Consider the following 27774-nt stretch of genomic DNA (forward strand, 5'->3'; position numbering starts at 1 on the left):
TACTGGAAAATTACTGTTTAATTTTTCAGCGTTATACTGGAAAATTACTGTTTAATTCTTCAGCATTACGTCTGACTATATGGCATCTGGTAGATGAGGGACAGGAAGAGGCTGATAATGAGCCAGCCACCATGACAGCACGGCAGGGCTTCTGCTCCCCAGCAGCGGGGGCAGCCGGGGCCCTGGGGGGCTGGCGCTGGCCCTGGGGAGCATTCAGCGCCTGGCTGGCTGTGGGTACCGGCGCGCTGCCCATGCCTGGCCCCGCAGCCATCAGTATTCCTGCTGAGTGTCGCAGCCCAGGAGCTCTATCCGCAAGGCAATGTGGTTGTGCCACTGCCGGGGGTGTATCCTCACGTAGCGGGCAAAGAGAGGGGGCTCCAGGGTATTCATCACTGTGCTGGTGTGGTCTTGGTTTGCCCTGAAAATCTGGAGCGGAGAGAGAAATCAGGGATGTGCTCTCCTCTGCTGGTATAGTGACCCCATGTCATTCAGGACATGACCAACCCAGACAAGCACCGCTTGGGAATGCTTTGGGGAAGGAAAAGCACAGCCCGGCTTGCTGCTCTTGCAAAAAATCCTGTGAGCATGTTTGCTGCCAAGGGCTGTGCTTGCTGCCCCAGGGGTGGCCATGAGCTGCCTCTGGCCATGGAGCAGCTCTGCATACCTTCTCCTTGCCGTCCTGCAGGACTGGGCTCCAGTGCACACCGTTCTGGCTGCTGGAGACGGCGAACTCTTTCACAAACATGTGGGTGAAGACAGCTTTGGCACCTTGGGTTATGATTGCAGTCACCTTCTTGGTTACTTCAAAGTCCACCTGTAACCACTCGTTGGGCCTGTTGCTCTAGGGAAGGACAGACTGCCTTCAACCCTTCAGCAGCAATGAGAAAGACACATTCATTGCAGCTAAAGCCAAGGTGGCCCTGCACATAGTCCTGGACTTCACCTGCCCCACCAGGTGTCTGGTTGGAGCTGCTGGGTGCTAACTCAGTGCAGGAATTCTCCTGTCTGCGTGCAGGCAGCTTGCACAGTGCACGTGGCTGTACACACTCCCCATGCAGCCCTGGCTAGGGGAGGCTGTAAGCACCCAGCCTGTGTGCTGGGATCCCACCTGCCATGCCCATGCCCCAGCTGCCTGCCTCAAGTTCTCCTCGCGTGGGCTACCTTTGGCCTCCATGCGTTGGTCCTCCCCTGCAGGTTCAGGCGGGCCTGGGAGGGTGACCAGCTGGAGAAGATGTTGGTGCTGTAGGAGGATGCAGAAATGCGCTGGTCAGGGATCATTCTGTTCTCCATTCCTAGGGGCAAGGAGCAGCCTGGAAGAGAGGAGTGATGCTTGTCAGAGGAGGGGAACAGACAGACCCATCGTGGAAATGCCTTCTGGCTGCTTGCTGCTCCAGCCATGCTCCATGCATTTTCCTTGATTACAGGTTCTCCTGTGCCTTGCTGCAGCATCATGATCCGTACAGTGCTCAGGGCCCCTGTTTGCAGTATGGCTCTGGCTGGGGAGTGCCAAACTGAGACTGCCACTAGTCCCACCTTCTTTTCTCACTAGATTTTATCTAGGAGGAATGTGAAGAATTTGTGCATCCATCAGGACATAAGGAGAACCTGTCAGCAGGGGAAGGACAAGAATACCTGGCAGGGAGACAGCCTGCACATGGTGTGACCGTGTGTGCATAAGCACAGCTGCCTCAGAGCCGGCTGGCAGGCTTGTGGCATGGGGCAACAGCACAGCTGCTACAGCCTGTAGCTGCTGGAGGGTTCGCCCTGCTGGTGTGCAAAACTAAAGAAAGGATCCCAGAGCACAACTGCTCCCGGTCACACTGTGGGCTGGAGCAGTCTCACCTTGGAGAGGCAAAACCAGTGGAAAAGCCTATTGGCATCTGTCTGTCCTTGTTCCCTGCTCCCCAAGACTGAGGCAGCAGCTCCGCAGCTATCAGCTTAGCTGCTGCTGGAGGTTTCTGGTGGTTCAGGAAGAAGTGGTGGTGAGAGCTGGCTCCATGCTCTCCCTCTGGTATTGCTATTGCTAAGACCATAACAAGATTTTCCAGCTTTGTTCCCCCAACATCTCAATGCCATCTCCAGCCTTCTCCTTTCCCCTCCACGACTGCCTGGGGTGTCCTGAAACATGCGGAGCTGATGCCCAGCGCCCCACTGGATCACGCCCTGGCTTTTGGTGCTTGGTGTCTGGAGGTGGGACGTACTGTTCAGATCGCAGCCGATGAGCTCCATCCGCAGGGTGGTCCGGATGCTGTAGTGAGTGGGGTTAATGCGGATATACCGGGCTATGATCGGAGGGTTGAACTGATTTTCTTTCACTCCGGTTGCATCCACATTTGCAAAGAACAGCTGCAGGGAAAGGGAGAAAAAGGATTGTTGTACCAGTGGAAAGAAAGCTAAATAGAACAAGTATTAGCGGGGAGAAGAACATTTCTGTCTGGCACTTCTGTATCTTATCACCAGCTTTATAAGAGAATGGCAGCTCAGGGAAATGATTTGAGATGTGATTCAGACCAAAGAAGTGTGAATGTGCCAAATCAGGGTGAACCACTGATGAATGGGAGGAGGAAAAACTTAAGGTCCAAGCAAATGAACATGTTTTTATATTTTCACCAAAACGAGAGGAGAAGTCAGAAAAAAAAAAGTAAGTCCTGGGAAAAGTTTTGGCCACAGCTGGTGTACACTATGGAGGCTTTTCTGGCTATTTTCCTTCTCCCACTGGAGTGATCAGCTTATGCATATTCAGGTTGTGCTTTTTTCTGATGAGTCAAGATACCACAAATCGTCTGCATCTGCACGATGTTTTTAGAAAGCCAGATTTGCCTTTGGGGTCAAAAAAGGTATTCAGGCAAAATCTTATGCCTAGCTGTAAGTAATGTGCAACGTAACGTTAAGCAGTGGATCTCACAGCCACCTGGGATCATGGAAAGAAATAGTTCAGTCAATTTAAAATGAGACAGATGGACACAGACAGCAAATCCTTTGCAGATCTGTGATCTGCGATTCAGTCATCTTGGCAGTGAATGCTCACTGTTCCTGCTCTGATAAATTATCCTAGGGTCTCGGCAGATCTCTGCCTTGTGTATGGAGCTCCCTAGCCCTCGTCACTGCAGGAGACCCCATTCTAGGAAGACACCCTCCTCAAGACCTGTTCACTTTACCATCTGGGTGCTGGTGGCGTTCCCCTTGTATTTCCTCCACCTTTGCCCATCGAGGCTGTAGAAGACAACAAACTGGGAGATGTAAAGGCTGGAGAACTTTTGTCGGGCCCCTTGGGTTTTTATACCATGAATAATCATGAGATGCAAAAGGTCCACCTGAGAACGAAAGTCAGGGATTCATTTTTGATGGAAAACCCAAGCCATGTTCAGGCAATGCACTGCAAACCTGTGGGACTCACTTCCTTGTGACATACCTGAGCATGGTTTACGAAACTAGTTAAAATAGTTCATAAGAGCACAACTCAGCTAACTGCTGGGAGAGGGCAGGGGAGAGCTGTTTGGAGAGATGAGCTGTTCTCACTTGGTCTTTGGGGAATTTTTGCACAATCCAATGCTGCAGCTGGACCACCGAGTGATTCCTCTGCTGCATGGAGGGTGGATCCGGGCATCAGGCCAGCAGCAGCCATGGCCAGACCAACTGCCACTAGGCTCTCAGGGCTCCCCTCCCAGAGGGGAAGCAGGGGAAATAGGATGTAGCTGGGGAGACAGTGGCCATCCTTGTGAATCCTTCTGTACAGTGCATCAGCCACAAGCATGCCCTTGGAATGCCCCCAGCGCTGCCTCCAGCCACAGGGCCCCTCTCACCTGGATCCAGGCATTGCTGCTGCGGTCAGTGCTCCAAGCGTTGATGGAGCCGGTGTTATCCAGCCTGGCCAGGTAAGGAGCCCACTGCCCTGTGAGGAGAGCACACAGAGATGAGGGTGCTGCTGGCTCCTGGTGCTGCCCAGCCTGAGGTGGTGAGAAGTCCACCCGCAGGACTGGGGCCCAAGGACCACCCTGGGGTTCAGTAGCCACATATATGGTGGCAGAGAGATGGGCCGGATGATGGGCCAGACATGTGGGAAGGCACCTCCAGGTCCCAAGTGGGATGCTGGGCATGGATGGAGGAAAGACTTTGCCAGGGACCCGGTGTAGCAGAGCCTTGGGCAAGCATGCACCTGAGTTGTGTTGGCTGAAGCTGCCCCAACCTCACCTGCCTTCTCTGCAGCAACAGCCCCTACTCACCGTACTGCCCCGATGCTGTGATCTGAGAGTCTGCAATGTGGCCCGAGGCCAGACCGAGGGCGTTTCGGCAGTCTGCAGCCAAACAGGGGAAAGGAGGGGGAAAACCAGGGAGAGCTGGTTAGCCAACAAAGCTCTTGAAGGAAAAGCCTAGGCTGGGTAGCAGCCTCCAGTCTTAAGCCTCCAGGAGCCCCCAGTCTTGTCTCACACCAAGTGGTGGGTTTCAGATGCCTCCACATCCATCCCTGAATTTTAGGGGTGCTGGAAGTTCTTGCTCCTGACCCTGATGTCAACAGCAGAGAGTTCCCAGTATCAGCCACAGCAGCCTTTTGACAAACTCCTGTCACTGCGCCCTTGGCCTCTTTACCCCCATGTCCTGATCTCCCAGCAGTGCTGACAAGTGTCTCTTCCTTATACACGTCTTGCTCTTGGGCCATTTTGTTGCTAGGCAGCATCTTTTAAAAACAAGTATTATGTCGCTAAAGGAAAATCTGCCTGACACCCCTGTCTCTCTGTGTCGCTCTTCTGGTCTGCTGAGCTGTTTGTCTCTTATAATAACCATTATTATTATTAACTAGTCACATCTTGGCATCTCTGCCACGTGGCAATTTCTTCTGGGAAAATGCAAATTTGAAATCTTAAGCAGATTTTTAACTTATGGCTGACATTTAATACTGTCTTAAGAGGAAGAGGAGAGAGATTGTCACTGTGTGATACAATACTACTCTCCCCAACCACTTCCTCCAGAACATACTTACAGTGAGGTAGAAACCTGCTGTTCTGGGGTGAATGGTCAGACGTTTCCTGTGGATTTTCCGGTTGCTCTTGGGGCTGTTTCTATCAGAGCAACCTGTAGTCAGGCGGTGTTTCTTATTGCCTCCTACCCTCACTCCATGCCTCAGTTTACCTCTTGTTGTGTGGTTAGGCAGCTGGGGACTGTACCTTCCCGACAGCGTGGGCAGGCACCAGTGTGTGCATGCAGCTGCTGGGGTAAGTGCATTTTACAGAAGGTCCAGGGACCCTCCATTTGGAAAACGAGAGCTCTCGAAGCAAATATTCACAGGCAAATGAAGCTGGTCTCCCAGTCTTCACCCCAGCTGTGTCCCTGACTCTGTGCTCTCTGCTGGGTTGTGTAGGGTGGCAAGGGCTGAAGTTGTGACTTTCTTTCAGAGTGAAAACCCTGAAGACCCCACTTGGGTCACCCCAGGGAAAATACTGAGAGATCTGGTGGAGGGAGCTCAAGAATGTGGTGGTCATGACCATGGCAGCAAGCGGGCCAGGGTGCAAAGAGAGTCACTCACTCTGGTTGTACACGAGGAAGAGAGCACTCATCCCAGCTTGCTGGTGCTCTCCCACTTTGCACTCTACTCGCCAGATCCCGGCATGCGAGGGCTGCATCTCTACCGTCCCAAAGACACCTGGCCAGGAATGGAGAGCAGAGCAGAGGAGAGTTACTGGCTGTAATGGGATGCCACAGTGCCAAGCGCTGTGCAAACACAGAGCCAGACTCTTCCAGATCCATTCCCCTCCTTGCTATCCCCGTGCAGGCTTGGTACTTCCTAACAGGCATGGACATGAAGCCCCAGCAGCTGGAGCGTGCACAGTGCCCATACTGCTTCTCACCGGGATAAAGGTTGTAGACTCCCATGCGATACTCCTGGCTAGTCCTGACACTGAACAGATGCCCATGAAAGTGGACAGAGTGGATATCCTCAGTGCTGCCCATGTTCAGGAGGTGCCATCGGATCCGTTGCTGCTGAGCCATCACCAGCCCGGGCAGCGTGTCACTCACGTAGCCATTGATGGCTGAGAAAGGCAGCAGTCAGGAGTGGCTCAAGGCTCCAGGGTTTTTCCATCCCAATGTAGATTGTGGGATGGAAAGGGCAAGGGCAAGGGTCCTCACCGTGGAAGGAATGGTTTCTCTTAAAGTCAGGGTTGTCCTGCTGGATGCGGCAAGGAGGGCGGCAGTTCCTCTCCATGTTCTCTAGGAAGTACCAGCTTTTGGTCTCATCAAAGATAGTGAAGAGCAGGGAGAACTCCTGCACAGCCAGCTGCCGCCTGAAAACGAAGTTCAGCACCCCACGGTGGCAGATGATCAGTGGCCCAATAAGGCCCGAGTGCAGGTCCTTCTCCTGCCGGGAAGCCAGGAAAGAAGGGTTTGCCTCGGAGTGGGAGGCAGTGCTGATGCCCGCAGGTGGCACAGCAACGAGGAAAGCAGTAGCCCTGCCTGCATCCCTGGCCTGGCTCCCACTCATGCACAGGGCATGGCACGTGCAGGGTGGGAAGGACGTGCTAGGTTCACTGGGAGATCTCCCATTAGCTAAAAAAAGCCGTACAGCAAGTGTTTGCACATGCTTTCAAGAGAAGTGGTGTCTGTCTGTCCAACAGTCCCTACCCCACTAACATTGGAACCCACGGGCCAAATTCAACCGTGTTTGGCAGTGGGGTAGCGGGGCTGCAGAGTGCTAGTTTCCTGCAAGCCTCATAAGCTGGTACAGCAGGGGAAAGGGGGGGGGGGGGGCGGGGAATCAATTAAGAGAAGGAAAGAGAAAAGAAAGCACAAGCATGCACTCGTCACTGTATTAGACACCTGAGAATCTACACAGCAACAGGCTGCTTTCAGCCCAGCACCACAGCAAAAGCCTTCACCTCACAGCCAGGACCCAGGCGTGCTGCCCATCTCTCCTTCCTGGGATGTCCCATGGAGCAGGCTCCCACTTACCAGGTCCACGTTGGAGAAGTAAGCCCAGGACTTGCAGTCGAACTCCTGCGTGGTGGGTGCCATCTGGGGCAGGACTTTCCAGGAGTACTTCCGCACCTTGCCGGGCTGCACCAGCTGTCCGCTCTGCGTGGCATCCTGCACCCCCTCGTAGGCTTGCAGTGTGGAGTGGAAGGAGAAGGGCCGTGAGGCTAGGTTCTTGAATGTAACCTGCACCAGAGGGAAGGCAAAGCAAAGGGAGTGTGGGAGGGGGCTAGATGTAGTGCTGAGAGCGTCCTGGACCCTCAGGTTGGATCCAGGCAGCTGGTGGGAAGGAAGAAGCCATGTCCCCAGTGCTCAGACCTCCAGCTGGGCCCCATGCAGTGGGCAACCCCTGCTGAACCACAAGCTGTGGCTGTGCATTGTGATCCCCAGTGGAAAGCCCGTCACGGTCATGTCAGCAGGATGAAGCCCTCTCCCTGCTCAATGGAAGCAAGGTCAGCTACACTACTGTATCTGGAGCCCAAAGGTGCTGAATCCATCTTGGTGAAGATTTCAGTGAAAACTGGGCAACTTCTCCAGGCATACAAGTCCTGAGCCTGGTGAAAAGCCTTTCACCTCTTCCTTAGGTGGGTGCTGAAGGACCTTTGGTGGTGAGGGAAGTCAAAGCCTGCCCTCACATAGAGCACCCAAAGAAGCTGTACTGAACCCTGCTTACCTCATTACCCTTTTTACAATCCCTTCACCCAAAAAGCTCCCCATAGAGCCCAGGAGCTGCTCAGGCTGTGCTGTTACTGGGGTTGGGGTTGTCTCAGGTCCAGGGCTTTGCATCTGAACACACTGACATTCCCGCTGGCCCATAGCTTCAGACACTGAGGTTCCTCTGAATGGTGGCTCTGCCTCCCAACCTGGCACCATCCACGTGCCACACAGGGTGCCAATGGGGCAGCTCCTGCCCCTGAGCCCTGAAGGTGAACCCACGGTGACTGCAGAGCCTGCAGGCCCACCTCGGCGCTCCCTCTGGCTCAGCACAGCCAGCAATGGGGGTTTCAGGTTTTATAGGAAACGGGAACTTTCAATTCACCATGATGACATCTTCAACTTCTGCCCTGATGTATGGCCCGAGGATGCCCAAGTGCTCATCCAACTCTCCCCGCAGCAGCGGCTGCGTGAAGGAATCATCCATGTACTCTCGGAAAACCACCTTGCGGTACTGCCGGAAAGGCTTCCTTCTGCTGCTCCAAGGGTCCCTGCTGGGGTGAGGGCAGTTAAGCAAGTCAGGTGACACTGTCCCACAGGGAGGGCAGCCATGGCAGGGCTGCGGCAGGGCAAGCATGATGCAGAGCCTAGAGCATCCCTGACCCACTTGCAAGGAAGCTCAAGGTTGCTGGAGTTACAAAACTCCCCAGGTGGAGGGGAAGTGCTGGGCGCATCCTTCCCCCGGGCTGCTTGGCTGGGTCATACAGTCACAGACCTGTGATCCTGCCTGCCAGGACATGCCAACTCATGCATCAAGCCATGCCACACAGTGCAGGAGGAATACATGAGGGACAGTAACACTTACGTGGCTTTAAGGAAGTGCTGGGGTCTCTGGTTCCCGTATTCCCACATCACCTCCACTGCTGCAATGAAGTATTGCCGTACCTCCCCCTGGAAGGAGCGCGGGTCATGCTCCTCATCCTCATAGATGTCAAAATCCTCTATGGTCTGCTCTGTGTCACTGTACTCGTCGTAGTCCAGCTTGTCTGGCTTCAGCCTCGAGGAGCCAGAATGGGTCCCATTGTTCACATCCAGTCTCTCCCTATGTCCTGGGCCGTGATTCCTCTTCCCAGCTGTGCTGTTACCTTCCCCATCCTCCTTGGGGTCTCTTAGGTCCTGGCCCTCTCTTTTTCTGGTTTCTCTGAAGACATCTTCCCCACTGAGCACCTGCCATCCATCTGGGCTGGCTTGCACATATCTGGCTGGGTTTTTGTTAGTGCTGTTGTGAGCGGCACTGCTTGGAGACAGGGAATAGTTCTCTTTGGAGTCTGGTTTCATAGGGATTTCTTCTGGGGTTTTCCCAGATGTGCTCTCAGGCACAGAGTCTTCCGTGGCATTGGCCTTCAGCTGCTGAGGCCCAGGACTGAGCTGACCCAGATGCTCCACAGAATTTGTCTCTTCCTCCATCCGGCTTCTCCCCTCGGCTTGCTTGCTCCCAGGAGTGCCCCCGACAGCACCTCTGCCTGGCTGCAGCTCAGCCAAAGCTGGGCTCCACAAGCCCCCGGCACGTCTCACTGCCCCCAGGGAGACCGGATCCCAGTTTGAGGGCAGGTCTGCAGCTGCAGCTTGTGTCTCTGAGCTACTTGCTGCCATTGCTGCCTCACTCCCCACTGCTTTCTGTGTGGGGAAAGAGCGTCCGCTGCGCTGGGGCTCCTCGCTGCTGCTGCGTCCACCCCCAGCTGTGCTTGGCCTCCCCACAGGATGCGTCTCATCAGCACTATCTCCAAGCACAGCCTGTGGAACATCCCTGCCCAGGTGTAGTCTTCCCTCAATCATGTCTGATTTTTCTTCCAGGTTTTGCTGGGCCACCAGCACCTCAGGCACAGTGTTGCCTGATGTCAGGGACCTCTTTCTGAAGCGGCTGCTGCAAAAAGGGGAATGAGGTCCACACGCCTTTGGTGCTTTCTTATTCACTGCTGTCTCAGGAGTCTGGCTGACCAGACCCTGCTCTGCTCTGTTAACCTCGGAGAGGGGCTCCCTGCTGCCAGGCCAACTGGTGTTGGGAAGACCCAGACCATGCGCCAAGCCTCTGCTCTCCAGTGACCTGGCTTGTTGAGGCCTCTGGTCAGGGCCACTCATGCCTGGGGCTGGAGCTCTGTGTCTCAGAAACTGCTCAGGGCTGTTTAGGAGAGCATTTGGGAACTGCCTTGTGTCATTGGCCATGACGTTCGGTTCAGGAAAGGCAAGACTGTTCATGTCTGGCAATTCCTTAGTGACTGTAGCATCCTGAAACATGGCGCCCAAGATTAATTCATCCCTCTCTTCCATTGTTATATAGCTGGAAGGCTCCAGGTCATTGGTGTGTGCAAAGGTGGTTTCTAGAAGGCTTGTGCCTCTGGCAAATTCATCAGCTTCTTGTTCTGTGCCACTTTTTGCAGGCAAGGAGTTACTCTCATCTGTGAGGATTTGTTCTTGTACAGGTTTGCTGGGTCCCAGATCTGAGGAAGAAACATTTTTCCCTTCAGAAGATTCATAAAAGCCTTGCAAAATAATTTCATGAGGTCTTTTTTCCAGCCTAGCATCTATCTCATTTGATGAATAATTGTTTTCTCTGGTTTGATTGTGAACCACGGCATGAGAAGTCCTGTTGTCTTCTGTCTCATTCAAAGATGCAAAAGGATTGTCCAGTGTGGAGGAAAAGTTATGATCAGTACTTAAAGCCGGTGCTGTATGGATTATATCCTTTGACTCATATGGATTTAAGGATATTTTATCAGCCCCTCTTAGCCACTTGTCCTTAGCACTCTCCGAAGACATGTCTTGGAGTCCCACATTGGGTTCCAGGTCATTCTGGTGAATTAAGTTCCTGTTCCCTTGAAGAGGATCTTTGCTAGCAGCATAAGCAATTGAGTCCCACAAGCTTGTTGCATGAGTAGTTGTCTTTTGAGGCTGTGCTTCCAGGATCTCCAATGTACCACCAGACTGGACCATTGTCCTTTTTACTGGCTTCTGCACCTCTGAGATTCTTGTCATCTTCCCTGCCAGAGCATCTTCTGGAGCTGGCGTGCCTTGCTGCAGCCATTGCTGACCTTCTTCTGGGCTCACAGTACCATGGACCCTACCACTGACACTTGCCAAGTGTTCTCCAGGTGGGTGAGCTCCAAACCCTTCATCCTGGGTGATGATATTTGACAATTCTTCTTCATCTTTCAGGAAGGATTCATAGGACACTGAATCATAGTTTGTCTCTGGCAGAGAAGACATGGAAATATCAGGTGGATATGGGATTGTTTCTAGAAGTGTTGAGGTGCCATTAGAAGAGGGATCAGAAATCCTGCCACCACTCACGCGGGCCCCATAGCTGGGTTCTGGCAAGCACGATCTTGGTTTCTCTGTATCATTTCTGGAAGAGGTGATGTTGAGCTGCTCATTCACACATGGCTTGTGCCATTCCTTTCTTTTAGAGAAGCTCCTGGGTTGGAATTCAAAGGCACCCTCCTCCTCCTCCTCAAAATCCTCATAATCTTCCCCATCAGGATATTGCTCATACTGGCACTGCAAGACCGTGAACTTGGCACGCATCCCTCGGTCTCTGAAATCAGGATTCAGGCACCCCAGCGTCCAGACACCTGTCTCAAGAGAGGACAAGAGGACACCATCAGCCCACCACAGCAGGAAATCAGAAGAGCTGCCACCCCCATGCTGCTCCCTTGCTAGTGCAACCTGTATTTTCCAGGCAGCCTCTGGTTCATGGTAGTGATTTCATGTTCTCATAACCCCTAGAGAATCTTACAGCTGGACTTACAAGACATCAGGCTTGCTGGCAACGTCAGAGCCAGTCCTGACAAGCACCACCAGCAGGGCCAGCGTTTCCTGCCAGAGCCTGGCGAGCTATACACACCCGCGAGGCCCCAACAACAGCTTGGTAAGAACAGTTTATGCACTGATAACCTCCAGGATTATTGCCAGCAGCAGGAGTAATCACCATAAACCGCCCCCACAGACATGCTGGTGCTGTCGAATACACCTCTCTCCCAGACACAGTCATCACGTCTCTCCCACTCAAGGAGGAAGAAATGGAAAGGCTGCTTCTTGCTCACATCCTCAGCCAACACATTTGCTCCCCGCAGTGAGTGCCTCTTCTACAGGCGCCGAGTGAGTGAGGAGGTGTGTAATAACCAGGCTCTGACACTGGAGAGAGCCGTCATCTGCTGCTGGCTGAGCTGCTCGCCTGCTTCAGATCAGCAGGCAAAAATCAGAGCTCAAAGGGATGCAATGTTTGGCTGGGTTTTAGAAAGCTTCCTGGGGTATCTACAAACCCTGTCAGCTTGGCTTGGGCTCCAGCACTCATGGCCATCATATCAGACTTTGCAATTAGATGGTAAATTATGTGTTTCCTCTGTGAGTGAGGAAATGGTTAACAGCACCACTTTTGCAGACGCTAAGGAAAAAATGCCGAGTGGGGGGAAATAAAACCAAACTCTGAAGTAAATCATTCCTAGTTCTCTATGGCTGTGATTTCTGTCCTTGCAAAGTGTGGAGATAAATGGGATGCCATGACTAGGGGCTAGACCCACAGCAGGGACAGCACTGCCACTCCTCTTGACCTCCGAGCTTGGAGCCAAGGGTGCAGATGCGAGGTCCATGGGGCTCACGTTACTGCAGCCAGCTTACTGGCTTGGCAGCATGTGTGACCTTAACTCATCCTATTAAGGAAGTAAAATACAGTAGTTTAATTTCTTTAAGTTCCAGCAGGTTGTGCATCCTTTTGCCCTCAGGGCTGCCAAAATGCAATTGGGTACCAGAGCCGTGGCTGGAGGTGCTCACTTATCTCTGCTGTGATGCCAAGTCCGTGGTTTATAGAACAGCCCATGTTACCAACCTGGCTTTTCCAAGCTCATGAAGACTGTTTCTCCAGAAAACGGGAAAAGGGTAAGCACATCCTCAAAGACCATGTTGCGCTTGAATGTGTTTCCAGAGAAGAAGATGGAGAGGAAATCTGTTTGGGCCCCAACACTCAGGACATACCAATACACGACCTCATGCAGGCAGAGGTTTGTTTGGAGGTTGTCAAATACAAAGCCGTTAATAGCTGGAAGAGAGCAGGAGTGAAACATTTCATCAGGACTTGATTCCCCCACGGCTGCCAAGCTGCTGCATGTTCCCTGCTTGTTCCCTGGGGCAGGGATGAACCTGTGTGTGCTGGGGCTTTGCAGGGAGCCCCTGCCTGAGCACTCACTGTGCATCACGTTGGAGGCGTAAAACTGGGGGTCCTGGGTATCCACATGGGCTGCGTCAGTGCAGAACCGCCTGATGTTCTCCTCCAGGTACCAGCTGCGGTTCTCATCAAAGACCGAAAACAGCACCAACCTCATATTGTCTGACATTATCTGGAAGGCGGAGAGGGAAGCGGTTATTCCTGGTCTGACCAGGGCACCTCTGGGGCCCAGTGTAGCTGCCAGATTTTAGCCTGGGAAACAGTTTACTGGTATTTCACAGGAATTAGGGTCCAAGTTTGGAGAGAAGGGAGCATGCAAGAGAAGATGGAGAAGGCAGGGACATTGGGACTGGTAGTAGGGTTGAAGAGAACAGGACAGACAAATTTGGTTTTTCCCAAATATTTCACCCACTGCAGTTACTCCAGCCTTTCAGCCTGGCAGTTGGGGTGACAAAGGAAGGACCCACCTGATTTCCCCTCTGATCCATGGACTTCTTAAAGCAGATCAGGAGGGGCCCAATCAGGCCTGAGGCCATGTCTCGGACTGGGTCGATGGAGCTGTAGTAGAAACGGGTGAGGCAGCGAGGATCTGCCTGCGTTGGCCCATCCTCAGTGGTGACCCTCCAGCTGTAGGTGAACGACTGGCCAGGAGGGACAGGAATGTCCTTCACGTCCTTATCTGGCAAGGAATTTTTAACTGTTTTTTAAAAGAGCTCAGAAAGGAGGTTTCCCAACTATGCAAATTGCATAGAAAACTACCCAAAGCCATGCCCATCCCAGGATGGCACCCTGGCTGCTATCATGCACTTGCACGGCAAGTTGATCTGGACAAAAGGAGCCTCTGGGACAAGGTGTGGATAGAGAGGCATGTGCCTAATTTTGAAAGCCCTTAAAACTCCTGCAAACTGGAAGATCTGCCAGGTCTCAGCTGTGCCTGGGCTCTGGGCTGCTTAGAGGAGATTGCAGATGAAGGTACAGAGCTGGCCAGGGCTGAAATGAGTGAAAAACAAAGCATCAGATCAATTTTTCAAGCAAATGTGGCTAGACGGTGAGAAAAACAGTGAGGAGATCTGGGAGGAGCTGAAGGAAAATCCAAATGCAAATTAATCCTCTGAGAATTCAGCAGGATTTTGCACTGATATAACCTTAGAAAAAGACCCTTCTCTGCTCCAAGTGCCCAGCTGAGCTGCTGTAAGAGCAGGGTTTGCAAAGCTCATGTGTCAGTCAAAGTAGGAACAACTCTTTCTATTTATAATCCCCTAAAAAGCATCATCCCTGTGGCTCCAGGACCACAACTCACCCACTTTCACAGAGCTGAATCACTGGCAAAGCCAGTGAGCCCTGTCTGGCTAGGGGATGTTGACAGAGGGCAGGGCAGGGCTCCCAGTGCCCTTGTGTGGCTTGGCACCTTCGGCCCGGCCAGCTGATGGGCCACTTTGCCCTTTTGACTCTCCCGAAGGAAAACCTTGACTTAGATAGTAACAAGCCACAAAGCTGACCCAGTTCACTGAACTCCTTAGCGGCTGCTGTCCTGGTTCTGCTACCTCTGCTGCAGCAGAGGAGCCTTTCTCCAGCCTCTGCAATTGCTCCCATCATGGTGATGCACCCAAAAGGACAGAGAGGAGGAGGGAAGAGGGATGGGGCACAATTTTGCCCTGGTGGGACGGCCTTGCACGAGCTGTGATCTTGGGAGCATGCTGTCAGGGGATGAAAGCATTTCTGGGAAAGGACCTTGGTAACTCGACAACCTCAGAGCAAAACCCACAAATCTGCAAGAGGGAGAGTCAGAATCATAATGAACGCTGCACATTGGAGCGGGGCAAGGGAGTGAGGACTGTAAGCAAATTAGCAAACACAGCCAGGATCACCAGGGTGGTTCCTGCCGCATCAGAACATGGGGGCCTTCCAGATGGACCAAACAACATGGTCCCAGCTCCCTGGTTGACAATGCCCCTTCTTCCATCCATCACCCAAGCCTTCCTTACATGGCACCAAGGGGGGCATGAACCAAGCATTGTCATCATCTCCAGGACTGCAGGGCTCAGGTACTTGGATGGATGTGTTGGACAGCTAGTCTTACCATAGGCAGCAGGAAGCTTTCCTGGCCCAGAAGAATGGCAGCGACCAAGTGATGTCCCAAATTCTCATGGTTTGCCTTACCTTGAGAGGGCTTCATGGCGTGGTATGGCCTTACACTGGTGAGACCGTGAGGGTAGATGTTGTATGGTCGGCTTGCCAGGTTCCTGAACACGATCTGAAATGAGGACAGCCAGCACAAGCGTTTAATGCTTTCTGAACATTGTGAGCCCTCAAGGCTGCTCTCAGTGTCCTCACAGGGAGGGAAACACTGGGCAGTGTTGCTCTGGGACTGGCTAACTGCCAGTGTCCAACAGGGAGGAACCTGGACATGTCTGGGACCGCAAAGTAGGAGTCAGAATAGGAGAAATGACTGTTTATTTCTCTACCAGTCTACACTACCCATCTTTCCAGGAGGTGCCTATTTTAGAGAGGTCAGGAAAATAACAGATTTATTAAAAGGAAAGTTGCTGTCTTCAGTCTCACTTTGCATATGAGACACAAGAGGTCTGTCAATCCAGGGGGCCTCAGAGGATCAAGACACTAAGTATGCACAGCAGTCAAAGCTTCAAAGTGCTCCCCACTTCACTGCATGAAGCCCTTCATCTATTTCTCTAAATAGCTCTGTTGGGGCTTTGCCACAGGCGTCACCTTCCATTCCATGCCCACAACTGCACAGGCAACCCCAGGCAGGGAGCAGAAATGTGAAACTCCTGGAAACCACCTCATTCCTCCTAGCAGCAAACAAGTCATGTGGTCAGTAGAGGTGCCTGGGGAGACACAAGCGACAGTCCCCAATACTGTATGGTAAGAGCACACAGATGGAGAAGAGTGGAGGATGAGAGGACACTCCTGCCTCAGAGGAAGGTGCTGGATGCCACGTGTCATGGAGTAATTTGCACAATTCCTAAGAGGCCTGCAATGAAGTCAGATCAAGGGGACTGGGCCATACCCTGCACAAGGATCTCACCAAGAGCGTTTAGCTTTAGCTTTCAGTAATGTCTGCCTTTCTGATGAACTTTGGACATCACCAAATGTGACAGAGCATCTCAAGGACTTATGCCAGACCTTAGCGACAAACCAAGAACTACTAATAGCTCTTGAATAAAATATAGATATAGAGAGGAATAGCATCCAGCTTTAAAGTTTTCCCTTCCAGTCCCTATTTGTGGAAAGCAATCTCTCTCTTACCTTAAACTGATCTCCAACCTCCCCCTTAATGACAGGCCCCAGAATTCCCTTGTCCGGTTGATCTGACACCTTGCGCTTCTTGAAGGTTGCATCCTCGTACTCCACAAACATCACTTTCTTATACTTTGAACCGATCTGCCGGGGGCCAGCCTCCAGGAACAGGCTCCTGACGTTTCTGCAGGCAAGGCAGAGAAAGAGCGAATGGCCACATGTGGGACACTGTCAGAACCAGAACAAGACTTTCCATCGTCCAAGCACCTATACATCTGTCTGGGGACTACCAGTGCACAGTGGGGACACTCATTCCTGTAATCACAATACACATCCTGGGGAATAACTCCAGTTATTCAAGTGATTCAGTGCTTCTTTAATGGAGAAAGCTCCCACCAGGTTACGCAGCAGCAGCTTGGGCTGACACTGCCCTGTCCTGGAGGGAAGCGGTGACTGTGAGAGCTGAGGGCATGGCAGATTGTCCTGTGTCAGGGAGCACCCCCAGTAAGTGGGCATAAGGCAATGAAGCAGCTGCTTTTTCTTGATTATCCCGGCTCCTTCTCAGGAGCAAGGCCAGCCCTAAGCTGGAGAGGTCATCTCCCCTGGCTTACCCTGCAGGGGGCTGCAGGTGGGCATTTCTACCACCTTCCTCCCTTCACTAAGGAAGAAATTCTTCACTATAAGAATGGTGAGGCACTGGAACAGGCTGCCCGTTCCTGGAAGTGTTCAAGGCCAGGTTGGATGGGCTTTGAGCAGCCTGATCTAGCAGAAGGTGTCCCCGCCCATGGCAGGGGAGTGGGAACTAAATAATCTTTACATTCCCTTCCAACCCAACCCATTCTATGATTCTATGCCTTGCTGTCTGGAATCCCCATCTAGGGCAGAACCTGGTGACCCCACCACCAAGCTGGCCCCAGCCCACACAGCCTGTGTCAGCAGAGTGACATTAAGACATCTGTCATCACCATGCACTGCTGACTAAGGTACTTCTGCTGAGATACTGCACTTGCATCACCTCTCCTTCCAAGAAGTGGGGCAACAGCAGGGGCTAATTGCCTCTGCCATCTAGATCATGTCCTTCCAGACAGGGCAAGGACACCCACACTCTGGGGCTGTGGGCACATGTCCTGGCTATGCAGGCCCTCCTGGCTGGAGGGTGAGAAGGGTTACCAGGCATTTCTGCCTGCTCGGAAGGGGCTGACCCTGGAGACCTGGGCCTCAGAGAGACAAATGCCCTGGAGACAAACGCCTCTGCGGGCATTTGGTAAAATGAAATGAATCCAGGTCCTGCCTTCCCATGGCCTCCCCAAGACCGTCCTTGCCCTGCATCCATACAGTTAGCATTAACAAGGAAAAATAAACCTGTCCAGGTTGGGCAGAAGGAAAATAAATTTCTGGGTAAAAGGGGAAGAGCCGGCAGGGCTGCCTCAAGGAGCAGCCTCGCGAGCACACATGCCCACTGTCACCTGTCCAGAGACACTGGCTTCACTGGGGCGTAGTCCCAGTCCATTTCCTCAGCCGCAATGTAGTGAGTCCAGGTCACAGGCCTCTCTTTGGCAAAAGAGCGCACTTGGATCACATGATAAGCTTCCTCATCTTCATCTTCTTCAGGGTAATCCATGTCCTCTGGCTCATCTGACAGTTTCCCCATCTTCACCAGGCGCTCCTCCAGACACTCCTCCACCTTCACAATAGCCTCCATGCCAGCTGGGTTCAGACAAGCCGGACAGAAAGGGTCACACTGACATGCCAGCACAGACATGCACTCCCCCATGCTTGGGAGATGTCCTCTCCACTACTGTCCCCACCAAATGTACCAGCATATGGGTCAACCTATGCTATCCCGGCCACAGGCCAGGTTGCACATGGATGTAACACTAGAGAGCAGGAGGGGCCTTGGAGCTGCAGCACTGCATAGAACCCTAAGCCCAGGCCATCCCCTGAACTTCTTTTCCCCTGAGCTCTTGCAAAATAAGGTTACCTTGCTGATGGGATGGTATCTGGCAGAACATCCGAAACCAGCCAGCTGTTGCTGGCATGGTCTGGGCTGTGAGATACGTGGCAGAGGAGATTTCTAGGCTGCTGAGACGGTGGCTTCTCACCAGGAATGTGTGGGCTTCCAAGAAGATGGAGTGGACTTCTGGCCCAGTGCCCATCCCGATCACGTGCCAGTGGACTTGCTTCTTGAGGCACAGTGTGAGACCTGCCAGGAGAGAAAGAAAGCACCCAGGAGTCACCACTGTGTCCATCCCTTGTCCCCACTCTTGGTGTCACGGACTCAGTCTGCCACATGCTGAGTAGAGTCCCCTGCCCTGCAAGGTGGTGGCTTCAAGCTGGAGAAGTCACATGTGGATGTGGACTGTCTGAGCAAAACAGGGGCACAGACTGCATCACCCTCCTGATATAAGACTAGTGTTACAGAGTGGGGGACTTTGGCAGGGACTCTGGGAGGCGTGCTGATGGGAGCTCACAGCAGGATGCAGTGACAAAAGAGGTAGATGTGATCCTTGACTCTGCAAATAGGGGAACTGGGCACTGGAAAAGGCGATCATTTGTCTGATCACAACACCGGCAAGCCTGATACTGAAATATTGCATCTGAGGCATGTCCTCAGCGGTAGTTGAAATACCCCAAAAATTGCAGATAGAGCTCACCAGGATTATTTGAAGGCTAGAGAAAATTCCCTCCTCGGAGATACTCTAAGAGGTCGGTGTGCTTAGGAAATGGGAGAGGACTTGACTGCATTGTAAAAATATTTTCCTGGGCAGAAATTAGCATGTGCTGAAGGGCTCTGCAATGTAGCAGGGAACTGAATAACAAGAACAAGTTCCTGGAAGCTGAAGCCAAACAAAGTCAAATACCAAGTCAAGCGCTTGATTTTGGCACCGAGTGTGATAGGTGACTGGAACAAATCCCAAGAGCCTGGGGAGGTGACAGCGTGCAGGCTCCATCCTGAGGCCCCCAGCTCTGCACTGCCACTCCATCAGACACCTCTCAGGCGTGGTCCTGCACCCAGACAGGGGGTTGAGGGACAGAGGCGGATACCTTCTCAAGAGGAAACCTACTGCAGATACAGAGGTTGACCAGGAGGTTTACTCAGCTCTTAAGCTCAATGGATCCACCAGGACAGGAAATTCAGGTGACTTCTGCTTTTGCCTATGACTGGAGAACAGCCAGACCCAGGTGGGAGGTTTCAAGGCGTGGTTCACCAAGGTTACTGATGGAAATAACTCTCCTGACAGTGTTCCCAGTTTGCCCTGGAGATTCTTCAGTCTCAGGCAGCAATGGACCTTCTTCCAGAAGAACATCAGAAAATGCCAACTTTTGTCCTCACTGAGACCACAATCAGCCTTTTCTTTTGCTTTTCTGGGGAAAGGAGGCTGAGGGGAGACCTATCAATCAACTACCTGAAAGCAGGTTGTAGTGAGGTAGGTGTTGGTCTCTTCTTTAAGCAGCAAGCAAAACGACAAGAGGAAATGGCCTCAAGTTGTGCCAGGGGACGTTTAGATTGGATGTTAGGAAAAATTCCCTCACTGAAAGGGTTGTCAAGCACTGGAACAGGCTGCCCAGGGAAGTGGTTGAATCACCATCCCTGCAGGTATTTAAAAGACAAGTAGATGTGGTGCTTAGGGCCATGGTTTAGTGGTGGACTTGGCAGTGCTAGGTAAATGACTGGACTTGATGATCTTAAAGGTCTTCTCCAACCTAAAAGAGTCTATGATTCTATTCCCTAAATCCTACAGAGGTGTGTTGTCAGAGCCAGGCTGGTGAGAGCTGAGTTTTCCCCTCAACACTACCTCCAGCCTCACTCACAGGGCTACAAGAGATTAACCTTTGCTACCAGAAAAATTCCTGGAGAACTCCGAGGTCAGCTGCGCTTGGTAACACAGCCAGCCAGAAATAGGTCCTTCTGCACTGTAAATGGGCAAGGCAGATCAAAGAGTTGAGATGCAATAGTCGCTCCGGGGTGAACACAGCCTAACAGATCCATCACCTGGAAACTCTTCTTGATGTCATTTCTCACTCCTTTCACAAAGCTACCTTGAGCTTACAGACCTGGCTATACCCCTGGTCCTAGTACCTCCCATGCCCTCCGTCCCTGTCCCCAGCACACCGGTACTCACCAGGCAGCGAGCCATTGATGTAGCCATTGATGGTGTGCAGCTCCGTCCTGTTGTGAGGCAGGGGCTTAGGAGCTGCCAGGGAGCTGGTCTCAGAGTACCAGCTTTTCCCTGTGGAGAGAGGAGGATGCAGTCAGCTTTCATTTCAGAGCATTTCAGAGAAAAAGGAAACCTTCCCACGGGGGTGAAACAGTATGAAAGCCAAAATGCACGGAGGTCAGATGTGTGGTGCCTGCTGGAAATCCACAGCAGACCCATGCAAGGTTCTGCATAAATGTGGTGGTGACCATTGCATGTGACAGGACATTACTGCCTGGCAGCTTTAGCCTGTGTGATGGGAACAAGGCCATGGCATGGGATGGGAGAGCGGGGGGGGCTGCAAGCTCCCTGCACCTGGAGAACAGAAGGAATGGCAGCACTGCACCAGGAACACATTGGCTGGGGAGACTGTACAAGGCTTGGGAGACAGTATGGGAGCCGAGCAGCTGCGTTCACACCATGGCAAAAGCATGAGCCATGGACCAGGCTGAATTCAGGGTCCAGCACCAGTCAACAAGGTAGTTACCTTCATCAAACACTGCGAAGAGCATCACAAACTCCTGCTGCACGCCCTCGTTCCCATCACTAGCCAGGGTCCCTGCAAGATGCCATGGGATGGATCTCTTTAAACATCAGCAAGCACCATGCTGGTCTCCTCAGAGAATTCCCTTTGTGCCCTCCAAGAACTGGTAAATCAAGGCCAGGCTGTGGATTGCTTTTGTCATGTCTCACGGCTGGCACAGCCCTGTTTCCTGCCTTGCACTCCCCAGAAGCCCGTGGTTGAGAGGCAGCTGCCCCCAGAAGGCATTGAAAGGTCAGTTTGTGCTGCCTTTTCCTTGCAGGCTCTCAGGATCCGCTTAGTCACCTGAAAGAGCCCGTTTTATCTAGCCCCCTTGTCAGCACCATCATCTGTGCTCGTCTAGACTTAGCTCAGTGGAGAAACTCCTGGTGAGTCACTGGAGCCTGCAGACGGTGCCCTGGGAGGAGGTGACTCGTGCCCATTCCTCTCCAGTGACTACAGAGGGCTATGGACAGCTACCTCCAGGAGATGACTCAGCCAGGGGTGACCAGTTCCACCCCAGGTACACTTCTGGGTTCCTTGCACCCGGCAAGTATTAACAGGATTTCATCACCTCTGTGTTTACAAAGGAAGGAGAGCAGGCACAGGTACCACAGACCAGGTACCTGGGGTGTCCTGCCTCTCTCCTGCCTGATCCTTAACACTTGCTGGTGCAAACTTCCCTCTAGTTCTTTGACAAAACCCTGATTGATAAAGCACCCTGGCTGATACTGAACAATCACAGCTCGGTGAAACTCTGAAGGAAAGACAAACATTTGTGCCTCCATAGCAATTCACCTTATGGATAGATAAGGTTCAGGATTTCATCTGTGGTCTGAAATTTTGCAAAGGAAAGAAAAATTTCTCTCCAGAAGAGAAATCTAAAGAGTGTTTGGCTCCTGCACTGGAAAAAGACTCTTTTAGGAAAGGGCCAAACCCCAAAAGTGTTGTTGATGACAGTTTACTGACTCCACTGCCATGTTCAGCCTCTGGAAGGTGTTTTTGATTTTTCTGTTTTTCAGTTCGTGATTGTATGTGACCTGTCCACGTCCTGTGCTGTCCTTACCAGGTCGGCACACAAGCAGGGCTCCGATCAATCCAGAGTTGATGTCCTTCACACTGTCGGTGTTGGAGGAGTAGGAGTGGGTCAGGCACGGTGAGTCACCATCTGTCGGGCCCTGGTTTTGCTGGATTTCCCAGATGTACGTGTGTGTCTTCCCTGGATCCACCCTGTCACCTTCCTTCTCTAGCTGGCTGCTCTCATCCTCATACCCTGCCCCTAAAGCGAAAGGAGCAGCCAGATGTCACTGAAGGTTCATCCCCAACACACCATGGCTACAGAAATGCCTCTTCCCCCAGCCCAGAGCACAGCCCCTCTCCACCCCAGCCCCCAGGACCAGCCCAGCTCCCACCAGTGATAGCTGGTCTCAGGGCAGCAAAGCAGAGCTGTGCCGGAGACTTGCTTGTTGGGGCTGTGCACCCCCCACCTGCCCTGATGCTGGAGGACACAGCCTTCCTGGCCCTAAGCATCCAACCTCATGTATTACCTCTATAACTGATACGGATTTGCTCATCTCAGCTCATTTCTGGGCTAGGCATGGTCTTGTTCCCCCAGGCTAAGCCACCTCTGTGACTCTCTGTCTTCACAGAGGGATGTGAACACCAGGGTCAGGGAGGGATGTGCTCTCTCCTGACAGGCAGGCCGTTGAGCAGGAGGTGCTTTACAGGGCTTGCAGCACCTGGCTATGGACCAACTCACCTTCTGATGCCTTCCAGTAGGACACCCCGATGGCGTGGAGGTTGTATGGACGGGAGGCCAAGTTCTTAAACTTGATGACCACTGTGTCATAGACCTCTGCTCGGATGGTGGGGCCCAGAAGACCTGAAGGAAGGAAGGCAAAAGGGTCAGGCAGCTGGGGTCAAGCAGCTCCCACCCAGCCATGGGCCCCAAAGGGTCTCAGCATTCCACCTGCACAGTTAGCAGTCATCTCTCATGTAGCATGGCAGCATCAACTGCTCTGGCACCAGCAAGGCTCCCTGCATTCCCAGCAGCTCTGCTGTACTGGGACTCTACCCGGGTGCTTTCCCATTCCTGGCCATGGAGCCAGCACCCAACCCAGGGCAAGTTTGGCCACTGCACTGTGGGTGCTCCTTACCCATCCATGCTGGCTTGGGCTTGGGCTGCGTGAACGAGGCATCAGGGTACTCCACAAACACGGCCTTCCTGTACTGGGTGGGGACACCAGGCGCGGGGGGCTGTGGGCCCAGATGCCCCGATGCACTGCAGGAGGAAGGAAAAGCCAAGGCTGGTTGCTCAGCCCCATCCAGGAGCAGCAGCCATCCTCCTCCTCTCCTCCCTGCCAGCTTGCCTGTGCCACACTGGCCCCCGGGATCACTCACCCTGTTGTGTTCTTTGGGTTTCCTGACAATCCCCAGGAGTGTTTGGAAACATTTTGATGACAATGCCGCAGTAATTAATGTCACAGTGTTAGTCACAAAGGAAGAAGACACAAGGGCAGGAGGTGCAGCGCTGTGCCCAGCTGCAGCCAGGAGTGGGCACAGCCACAGGCATCACTGCCAGCCTCCTGCCTTGTCCAGCTTTATGCTTCCCTGCCAACAGAGACCTGGAGCACTGGGAATGCTGTGATAGCAGTGGCACCCGCAGCCACCCCCCACCCCATCCCCAGCACCTTCAGGTATAGTAGACACATCGCATATAACTTGAACATCCTCCCCAGCTTGTGCCCAGGAAAGAGACTGTGTCAGGCTGTATGGCAGGTCATAGCAGTTTGTTCTGCGGTCTGAGCAACATCCCCACATCCATTTCTTTTCTGACCAAACTGGGATTTAAAGCCATCCGCTAAAAAACTAATCCTTGCCCCAGGAGGATGAAGGAGCCTTGAAAGTATTTCACACCCTACTGCCACTTTCTATCTGTAAGCAGCTTAACAAATTCATTTTCCAGAAAGGATCCAGCATATTTATCAGGATAACAAAGCTATGAATTTCTCCAGGGATTTTTAGAGGCTGGCTTATCAGCCCCAGGACTGAGACCATTTCCAGTAACCAGACAGACCACTTCCAGTTTTGTTTTGTTTGGAGCAAAAGCCAGGTGGTATTTTCTTCCCTCTGAAGAAGCAGGGAGGATTGCTCTCCCTGTCTGACTAAGCCTTCATTCAAGCAGCGGTTCCCTTTGTGACTCTTCCTCAAGAGGAAGAGGAAGGAGCCAGAGTGACTCAAATTTATGAAAGGGCGATGCGCACTCGCCCCCATGCCTCCGGCTGGAAGCCACCTGCAGCCAGAGGATGCTGTGGGGAGAGCGGGGTTCGCCCTCCCTGGGGGCAAAGCAGGAGGGGCGCCCATGAAAACCCCATGCACGCTTTCCCACCGCGGTTATAACCCCTCGTTCAGGCTGGCAGGAAGCCCCCAACAGACATAGCCCCACTGAGCAGGGCCACTGCATTCAGCTAACTTTGCCCACCAGCCGTTATCATTCCTGGCTTGATGGCAGTAGCGTCCTGACAAAGCTTTGCTCTCCAGGGTGACCCCATGCTGGGAGGTGGCAGTGTGGCAGGGTCACTGACACTGGGCTGTCCGCTGTCAGGAAGCTGTGCCTTAATCTCTAACTCACAGAAAGCCCAGCGTTGAAAACACATCCCTGACATATGAAGGTCTGGTCCTGCTAATGCCGTGGTAAACAAGGCAGAAATCCTCTGGAGCCAGGGGGATTTTGCTGGCATGTGAGGGCATGGCTGGGAGGAGACTTGGTGACACCAGGGCTCAGCGCTGGGTCCCAGCTGGCACGGCAGAGCCTGGCAGCCTTTGCGGCGGGTGGGGAGGCAGAGTTCAGCACAGGGACATCTGATCCAAGTGCTTCTGGCCTGTACTTGGTTCCCTGCACTTGGGTTCCCCATGGACTTCCTACCCCAAGGCCACTGAAGCCAAGGCAAGGAGATACGTTCCTGGCGCCTTCGATCAGCATTGTTAGCCGCACTATCTGTTCATCTCTCGGAGCCGGGAGACAGCCAAGGTAAACAATCTGCACTGCTGAAGCACTCAAACGTGGGCTGCTGCTGCTATGTGGCCGCCAACTCTGAGCCGGAGCCGAGATCCCTGTGGCCGTCGCAGGATGCGACCCCTGCCCCGGGGTTGCATGTAGGAGGCAGAGAAATTGAAATCATGGGGAAGGCACAAGCAGCTCTGGCCTGGCGTGCCATAGCCCATTCATTTGGCCGAGCTTTCCCACAAACATGCCAGAGAAACACTGGATGCGTAGAGGGGTTTTGGAGGTCCTACCTGGACTTGCACCCTTGGGGGCTGCCATGGGATGCTGGTACTAGGAGGGAAAGCCAGTGGAGCAGAAGACAGCCCACGCGCAGCTCAGGGGCACCTCAGCTCTGGCAGCAGCTCCGCTTCTGCCAACTTCTCCTGGCTCACTCCTGCACACCCCTTCTCCCCAGCCTGGCTGTTTTCCTGCGCCGCCTCCCAACCGAGCTGAGGCTGCCAGGCCAGGCAGAAGAAGGCACTGTTATCTGGGATAAGCTGGGAACAGTCACGCCAAGCAAACCCCAGCTCCCACCACAGCTCTGCTGGGAGCTGTGCTTCCCAGGCGTGCCCTGCCTCTCTGGGGTGGAGCATGCCACCAAGTCCCTCGCAGAAAACCAAAGTTATCTTTCCTGTTCCAGAGAAGGACAATTGACCTCAGGCTGCCTGCTGATGGCCTACTTGTCCCCAGGGCATGGCCAGGTGCCTGAGGCACTCCCAGGTCAGAAATGGTCTGCAAGTGTGTCGTTAAAGCCAGGGCCAAAATGGAAAGACACAGGGTTGAATTAACAGCCTGAGTGACCTCAGCTCCACCACCATAGCCTAACAGATCTGAGTGCCACCTTAGTAAAAGCAGGGTGGGAGGCATTAGTAAAACAGGGGGTGCTGGATGCAGTTTTCCAATTTGAAGTAATCAAAATGGGGGAAAACCCCAATGTTACTCTGATACAGCGACTATGGCACCAGAGCCTGGTTTCAGTGCCTGACCACAGCTCCCCACTGCCCCAGTCACTGTGGGTCTGAGATGGGGCTGTAGGCTGACACCACCGCAGCACAAAGCCTGGGGAAGGGCACGTGGCAGGGCGGCAGAGGGAATCAGCATGGCTTGATCCACAGGGGATGTAGCCATCCAGCTCTGCTCCCCATGCTGTAAGCTCAGAAAGCCCATTCACAGCCATGTGCGTCCAAGCCAGCTGTGTCTCCAGACAACATCATCCTGATGCCTGAGCAATGCAACTGCCACTTTTGTTCCTACTCTAAAGCACTTGGGCAAAACTGCCATGCCTTCCTCCTTCTTGTCACGGTGTACAAACACCATTACTTGCCCAAACACTAAAAAAATATTTTCATTCCCTAAAGGAAAAAATTCAGCTCCAGCAATGTAATGTACACAAATATATAACTAACTAAAGCTGAGTTTTACTAGAGGCAGACACAGTGGACACCCTTTGCTGCCCTGAGTTATGTCAGGAGGGCACAGCCAACCTCCCTCTGCAGCCCCTACAGGACCTCACCTCCCCTTGCATTTCCCCAAAGCTCCCAGGATGCAGAAGAGAAAGCAGAGGCAGGAGAACCAGCTCTTGGCTCTGGGCACAGACTTTAAAGGATCACAGCAAACAGCACTGAGATAAAGCAGTGCAGAGCAGTAGGGCAGAGCAGGTCTGTGTCTCTCTCTGAAGATTTATTGCACCTGTGTGTTATCAGGTGTTGCACTTACTGACTCCCCTTTGCGCAGAAACACCCATTCCCAGCTGCACCAGCAGCTCAGTGCACCCACCTTGCCCCCATGCACCTGCCCACACCCAAGCTCACAGGGCTGTGCGTGCCAGGGTGGGACAACACCAATAGCAGGGTGCTGGAACTGCAATAGAAAGAGCTTTACCCTGCAGGCGCTTGCAGCACGGAGAGCAGATCGCTGTGTACGTAGTCCCAGGCAGTTTCCACTGCACCGATGTAGTATCTTCTGACTTTGCTGATGCCCTTCTCAACCAGGCAGAGAAGCAGGAGGCCATGCAGGGCTCCCACCAGCATCATGCCCGCTGGCTGGGAATCACTCTGGCTTCAGGAGGAAAAGTGAAAAGAGAGGAATAAGAAAGGAAAGAGGAGAGAAAAGCCTTTATCTTCTCATCCAGCTGTTGTAATCCACAGGAGATGATGATTTAAAGCCAGCACCCACAGGCTCAGTCAGAGCACTGGAGACTTTCTCAAAGACATCAGGAGACTAATCACTTGAGCAGGTTCATGCAAAGAAGAGCATGCAAGCACTGGACTCTGCCTCTCTTCCTCTGGGGTGGCAGTGACAGGAGGAGAGGAAAAAACAAAAGGAAAGGGAGGGCAGTGCAGTGGTAAGCTCTGCTGCAGGACCCAGCTGGCTCCGTATCCTGGCCTGTGTCCGGGAGCGAGGTGAGGAAAGGGAGGGTTGCAGAGGAAGGGGAATTTAGGTGTGGTCTCTGCCTGGTCCCACCTTCCCTCTCACCACAGAGGGGAAGGAGAAGAACAGGTTACAGACCAGTGCCCTGCTGCCGCCCAGGTTACAGGAGCCTTTATTTCCCCAGCAGGTCAGTCTGGGCTTGCATCTGGGGCTGGAGCTCCCCAGAGAGCCAGCAGGTGCCTTCTGTACCTGATAGCCCCCATAGCTTCACGAAATGGGGATTTCGGGGAAAATTTGTCTTCAGGATGCAGATGGTTTATTGCAACGAAGCAGGAGAGGCTGCTGCATGCTCCCCGGTGCTGCGACCCTCCAGGGCACGTTGCATTGGCAGGGGCAGGGCTGGAGGTGAGGCAATAGCCAGGAATGCCTGTCCTGTGGGTGCCTGCACCCCAAGCCATGATGATTTAACCTTGCTTTGAGCCACATGGGAGGGAGAGGGTTGGGGTGATCCCTAGGAGTCCCCATCCTGCCAGCTGCTCCTCACCCT

The 27774-nt window shown here is 53.1% G+C and overlaps 1 protein-coding gene across 3 annotated transcripts; it reads right to left on the reverse strand.

Moving 5' to 3' along the window:
- On the reverse strand, positions 1-27218 carry F8 (coagulation factor VIII). 3 transcript variants are annotated; one of them, XM_037408321.1, is made up of 26 exons: positions 26739-27218; positions 22969-23093; positions 22572-22694; positions 21879-22091; positions 20780-20851; positions 20218-20325; positions 18075-18296; positions 17560-17800; positions 16103-16277; positions 14996-15089; positions 13303-13514; positions 12857-13007; positions 12500-12709; positions 8483-11246; positions 8003-8168; positions 6943-7149; positions 6124-6352; positions 5844-6026; positions 5522-5638; positions 4224-4295; positions 3804-3892; positions 3159-3314; positions 2202-2346; positions 1162-1310; positions 665-841; positions 1-426 (listed from the first exon to the last, which is right to left on the reverse strand). In XM_037408321.1, the coding sequence occupies exons 1-26, from the start codon at positions 26888-26890 to the stop codon at positions 271-273; spliced, it is 6708 nt and encodes a 2235-aa protein (XP_037264218.1). In that variant the 5' UTR covers positions 26891-27218; the 3' UTR covers positions 1-270. The 3 variants fall into 3 exon arrangements, with proteins under 3 accessions (XP_037264218.1, XP_037264217.1, XP_037264219.1); XM_037408320.1 differs by having other exon boundaries at positions 8003-8171; XM_037408322.1 differs by lacking the exon at positions 22969-23093 and having other exon boundaries at positions 8003-8171.
- Positions 27219-27774: the final 556 nt, after the last annotated feature.

Source organism: Falco rusticolus, chromosome 14 (assembly GCF_015220075.1).
Source record: "Falco rusticolus isolate bFalRus1 chromosome 14, bFalRus1.pri, whole genome shotgun sequence".
Classification (NCBI taxonomy): Eukaryota; Metazoa; Chordata; class Aves; order Falconiformes; family Falconidae; genus Falco; species Falco rusticolus.